Consider the following 6,000-nt stretch of genomic DNA (forward strand, 5'->3'; position numbering starts at 1 on the left):
AACTGAGGGATCTCAGCCAAGTGCTATGCCCCATTCCCAGATGCACAAACCAAGACTCGGAAGATGATTTAGATCTAATGAAGACTATTTTGGTTGCAAGTTAAAGGATACATCTCAGATTAGCTCGAGTGAAAAACAGGAATTTATTAGAATACGGAGCTGGGAGAACAGTTTCAAAAGAACAGCTGAGATGAGCTTCAGGCACTTCATCTTCCTAAGATGGATCCAGGGACTCAGACTGCCTCCACCTATCTGCTCTGTATTTTTCTGGGTGCTGACCTCACTTTCCCCTACTTCAGAGGGGCCTGCTCCATGTGGCGGGGGAAGGGAAGGTAGGACCACAGGCAGCTCTAGGCTCCCATCAGCCCACTGAAGAAACCCCGGGGGAACAATAATAGCCCACTACATTAAATCCCAGGGAAGAACTCCAACGGTCCAGGCTCAGTCATGCGTCCATGCCAGGGCTAACCCGCGTGGTAGGCAGGCAGAGTCCCATGATTGGCAGCTCCATCAAAGTCAGATGAAATGGACGAGGGACACTTCCCTCAAGGAAAGTTAGTGAGTTTGTTTTGGAGGAGAAGGGTGGCGCCGGGCAACACCAAGAGAGGTGTCTCCATCTCAACGAGACCACTTAGCATGTCTTTTCTCATCTGTCTACACCATGGCAACTTCCCTGTTCCATAGTAATCAAACATGGAATGCTATGGAAAGTTATTATTTCACTAAGCCCTCTAGCACAATGCACTTTTGCAAACTGATTTTGATAAAAGAGTTTTATATTTATATACCTGAAATTCTAAATCTATACTGTTTTGTTTTCTTTTGTTTTTTAAACATATCTGTGATCTGATACAGTTCCAAAGGGCATAGCGACCACTCCTTTCTGATTAAATCTCAAACAGGCAGCTGGGGAGCTCAGTTACTGAGAGCCACAGACTATGTTCCCAGGCCTCCTCTCTCTTGCCCGAAGCTGAGCGTCCAATGGCACCATGCCTTCAGCTGTTTCTCTTTCCCTCCATCGGTGCTGAGAGAGGGGGCTGTCTCCCTCCTGCCATCCCTGCTTTGGAAGGCAGGTGGCCGTGCAACATCTTGCGACCTCCCAGCATCCACCCTCTGGTATTTTGATGGCATCGACAGCGTCAGTGCGCCCTGGCCAGGGGTGGGCCAGTGACTGTGGCTGGGCCAGTCGGGCCCCTCTCCTGGGGCTCTCTGTCCCGAGTGAGGGCGGGGCAGGGGGAATGGCTGGAGAGTGTTCCCAGCTGCAGCACCCAGACAAGAGGCTCGAGATGTTTCTGCTGCCTCATCCTGAGGTTCTCCAGCTTCCAGTCCCTTCTGGGAACAAGGCATGAGCCTGCCAGTGAATTCCCTTTCTGTTCAAACTAGCCAGATCGGTTTGTTGCTTGCAGCCAAAAAATTTTAAAAAGTAAAAGCAGATGGATAGAGAAGAGAAGGGAGGATGGAGTCCTTCCACCAGAAAGGGAAGGATGTGTATTCTTACATCAGCCTAACTCACTGTGTGGCCTCAGGCCCGGCATTCAGCTTCTCTGTGCCTCAGTGCCATCCCTGGGGAGACAGTGGGGCTTCTATGTGCCTGGCCACCTGAGGCTTGGGGGGCCACATGAGATGACCTCTGTGAAAGGGTCAAGGCAGGCCACGGGCCCCGCCTGGGGACGGTGCTGTGAGTACGGGGCAGAGGGCAGCAGGGCGGGCGCTGAGCCGGTTGGTCCCCACAGGCAGAGCTGCGGCAGAAGGTGGACGAGAGCGAGCACCTGAGGCTGGAGCTGCAGATGGTGGAGACAGAGAGGGTGCGGCTGTCCCTGCTGGAGGAGAAGCTGGAGGACGTGCTGCGGCTCCTGCAGAGGCTCCGGGACCTGGTAGGCTCGCGGGAGCTGGCACAGCCAGGGCAGGGGAGGAGCTTGGGGTGCGGGGCTGGGGAGCCCGGCCTGTGTCGGGGACTGGCTCTGAGCTTTCCCTACGTAGGCAGGTGTCATCTCTACTTCCAGATGTAGAAAGAGCTCAGGGAAGCTAATCCAAAAAAAAGGGGAGGCTCTCTAATTCATTTTATGAAGCTAATATAACTTTGATCTCAAAACCAGAGGACAATAAATATAACAAGAAAGGAAAATGATAAGCTAATGTCATATTTAAATATGGATGCAAAAATATTAAATAGCGTATTAGTAAACCAAATCTGGCAGTGTTTAAAGAAATGCAATATGACTAAATTGGATTTATCCCAGGGATTCAAAGATGATTCAAGATCAAACATCTATTAACACAGTACACCACACTGCAGATTAAAAGGAGAAAAACCACGTGTTCATCTCCATAGATGAACAGTCAGTAACAGCTCCTCTTACGATAAAACCTCTTGGCAAGTTAAGAACAGGAGGGATCGTCCTTAATCAGATTAGGAGTTTCAGCCAACTACCTCTCACAAACCTCACACTTATTAGTGAAATGTTAGACGGAATCCTTCTAAAAATCAGAATCAAGACAAGCATGCCTGTCATCACTGCTTGTGCCACGTAGAGGTTCTAGCCAATGCAGTAGCACGAGAGAAAGAAAGGATGTGGGCTTCCCTGGGGGCGCAGGGGTTAAGAATCCGCCTGCCAATGCAGGGGTCACGGGTTCGAGGCCTGATCTGGGAAGATCCCACACACCTCAGAGCAACTAAGCCCGTGCGCCACAACTACTGAGCCTGCAAGCCACAACTACTAAGCCCACATGCTGCAATTACTGACGCCCACGCACCTAGAGCCCGCTCACCACAACTAGAGAAAGCCCACACAAAGCAACGAAGACCCGACGCAGCCATAAATAAATAAATAGATAGATAGATAGATAGATAAATAAATAGAAAAAGAAAGGATGTAAGGACTAGAAAGGAAGAAATAAAGTGATTAGTAATTATGTACCACATTTATCCACATAGAACACCGAAGAGAATCTAAAGGCAAATTATTGTTATTCTTTGGCAAGGTGCCCAATTAAAAAAAAAAATCGTAAGACAGAGATCAATATTTCTTAATAGCATCAGCACACCATTTAAAAATTTTTCTTAAGAGACACTAACTTAGCCAGGATTGCACAGCCACCATGAGCTGGAAGTAGGATATGAACACAGGTCTTCAGGGTTTGAAGTGGGCTCTTCCTGCACTTCAGGCTGCCCAGGATGTAGGGCTACCGAGGCCCAGCCTGATGTGGCACAGCCCGGGAGAGTGGCAAGTGGCAGCCCCGCACCTGTGGGCTGTGAGGGTAGTGGTTCCCAGCACAGCTCTGGGCCACGGAGCCTGCGGGCAAATGCTGGTTCTTCCATCTCCCAGCTGGGTGGCTTTGGGCAGATTTCTCACTTTCTCAGCATTGCTTTTTTTTTTTAATTTTTAAAAAATTAATTAATTTATTTTTGGCTGCGTTGGGTCTTCGTTGCCGTGCGCGGGCTTTCTCTAGTTGTGGCGAGCAGGGGCTACTCTTCGTTGTGGTGCGCGGGCTTCTCACTGCGGTGGCTTCTTTAGTTGTGGAGCATGGGCTCTAGGCACGCAGGCTCAGTAGCTGTGGCTTGCGGGCTCTAAGCGCAGGCTCAGTAGTTGCGGCACACGGGCTTAGTTGCTCCGCGGCATGTGGAATCTTCGCGGACCAGAGCTCGAACCCGTGTCCCCTGCATTGGCAGGTGGATTCTTAGCCACTTCGCCACCAGGGGAAGTCCCCAGAATTGCTTTTTTCACTGCTTAAAATGAGAATAAAATAAGCTCTTTCAAGGATTAAAGGAGCTGACGCACCAAGAGGCTCTCTGTTCACAGTCGTTTCCCAAGTGCTTACTTGGGCACAAGGACAGTTATCTGTAAGCACGTGATCTCTGAAGAAATGGGTCCTGCATGCTGCTCCATCACCCACCTAGAGTCTGGGCAGTGTGGCCACCCTAGGGGTGGGGGCCAGGGAGGGACCATGGGCAGGGGGACACTATCTGACACAGGGAGCCACGCAGAAGCTCTAAAGGGCCACCAAGTGCCACCCGCCCTCCATTTCTTTTTAAGAACATATCGAAAAGAGCCCTGGGGAAGATTCTGCTGAGCACACTGGATGCTTGCAGGGACCCTGCACATGGTAGGTGAGCCCCCGACCCCATCTTCCAGAGCCTGGCTGCAGCTGGAGGGCATCCTGTCCTAGCACCTCTGTCCTAAGTGTCTGGGCTGCAAAATGCCACCTCATTCCTGCCCTGCCCACCTGCAAAGGGTACATTCAGGAACAGGCTTCGGGAAGCTGAAGGTGCTATTTGACAAGAGCAGGGAGCACACACCCCAGGGAAAAGGCCAAACAGAAGCCAGTGGGCCAGACCCCAGGCAGTTCCCTGTGGGCAGTTTAGACTCACCCACAGTCCTGGGCTTACTGCGGAGGAAGGGCTGTTATCATACCCATTCCACAGATGGGAAGATGGAGGCACAGAGAGGCCAAGGGCCAGCCGGGCCAAAACCTCAGATCTCTCCCTTAAGTACTAGGCCACGTGGCCCCGTTGTTTAGACAAAGTTCAGGGCAGCAGAATTTCATCAGTGCCAGCTTGTGCCCAATGAAATCAGGAGGAGCAAGGCCGGCTCCTGCCTGACAGGGCCTCACAGGCTGGCGGGGAGACGGATGGCTGATGAGCATTTGCTCGCTGGCCTCACTGGGCACCGCTGGGCAGGGCTCAGGTATGTCCAGTGCCCTGAATGGTCTCTGGCAACAAGAAGGAGGTCAGAAACTGTGCATTAGAAGGTCCCTTCCCCAGGGTCCTCAGTGGGAGAGAAGCAAGAGGGGGGGACAGCTGAACAGGGCTGGGGAGGGCCCAGGGAGGCGGGGGAGCAGCTCTGTGGGCCAGAATGAGCAGACTGACCCGCCCTGCTGCCCACTCTTCCTTTTCAGAGGGGACGTCTGGCCCCTCAGCCATGCTGGATGCCCTGCACCGAGCTCTGGCTGGCTGTGAGCTCCTGCGTAGAGAGCCCTTGGCACCAGCCTCTGCAGCTCCAGCACTCAGCAACTCCCTCCTCATCTCCTGCTGAGGTTGCTGGCCCAGTCTGTGGGCCCCCTGGGCAGCCTGGCCACCATCAGACCAGCCTCGAGGAACAGCCTGGCCACATCCTCGGAACCCTGGAGGTGCCCCAGTTCAGAGCCCGGCAGCCATCCCTTCCTTGGGTTCCTCCCAGATTCCCTTGCAGCCCCTGCATTCCTGCTGCCAGGGTCCACACTGCCCTACGGTTGCTGGATCAGCCTGTACCTGCTGCAGTCTCCCCTGCCCTTGGAGTGGAGCTGTACACTCTTCTGCCCGGTCCAGTCCAGAATCCCTTCCCTGGGCTCCCAGGGTCTCCTCCCCTTCCTCCCCACAGCATGCCTGCCGCAGGGACTCTGTGTCCCCCGGTCCACCGGGGAAACTACTCATGCCTCAGGAATTGTGGAAGGCCAGGCAGGGCTGGGGGAACTCCAAGGCGGGCAGCGTGATCACTGCAGGCTTCCTGGTGGAGCTGGCCTTGAACTAGCTCTAGAAGAGGGATAGGATTTAGATAGGCAGAGAGGAGGGAAGGGCATTTCATGTGAGGTACCAGCGAGAGCAAAAGTGTGGTGCCAGAAAGGGCCCCCATTAGTACAGAACCCAGAGCCCCTCTTTCCTGAGCACACAGTAGGTACCAGGCCTCATGGGGTCACAGGAAGGAGGAGGACAAGCTGCCTGGTCTCATCTACCTTAAACTCTCGTAGGGGAGAAAGATACGATGGCAAGTCGTGCAACGTGGGTGAAATCCGGGCTACCCTGAGGTAGAAGAGGGGGTTTGTAATTAAAACTGCAAACCCCAAAGCTATGTAAGAATGTGAAGGCATATGTGAATATACGAAAATTAGAATTTTTGTGTATACAAAAAACTCCACAAATAAAGTCAATTATCAAAGGTAATGGTTTGATTATATATTTAGATATATATATATAGATATATATATAGATATATATATTTTTTTTTTTTTTTTGCGGTGCGCGGG

The 6,000-nt window shown here is 52.3% G+C and overlaps 1 protein-coding gene across 1 annotated transcript in view; it reads left to right on the forward strand.

Annotated features, from left to right (window-relative positions):
* The window catches only part of EFCC1 (EF-hand and coiled-coil domain containing 1), a 32,859-nt gene extending 26,947 nt beyond the window's left edge, over positions 1–5,912 (forward strand). The window contains exons 8-10 of the mRNA XM_024763394.1: positions 1,734–1,874; positions 4,035–4,104; positions 4,897–5,912. Coding sequence (XP_024619162.1) covers positions 1,734–1,874; positions 4,035–4,104; positions 4,897–5,033 — 348 coding nt within the window. The 3' untranslated portion in view covers positions 5,034–5,912. The remainder of the gene's footprint in view (positions 1–1,733; positions 1,875–4,034; positions 4,105–4,896) is intronic.
* Positions 5,913–6,000: the final 88 nt, after the last annotated feature.

The sequence above is a fragment of the Neophocaena asiaeorientalis genome, unplaced genomic scaffold (assembly GCF_003031525.2).
Source record: "Neophocaena asiaeorientalis asiaeorientalis breed wild unplaced genomic scaffold, Neophocaena_asiaeorientalis_V1.1 scaffold433, whole genome shotgun sequence".
Lineage (NCBI taxonomy): Eukaryota > Metazoa > Chordata > Mammalia > Artiodactyla > Phocoenidae > Neophocaena > Neophocaena asiaeorientalis.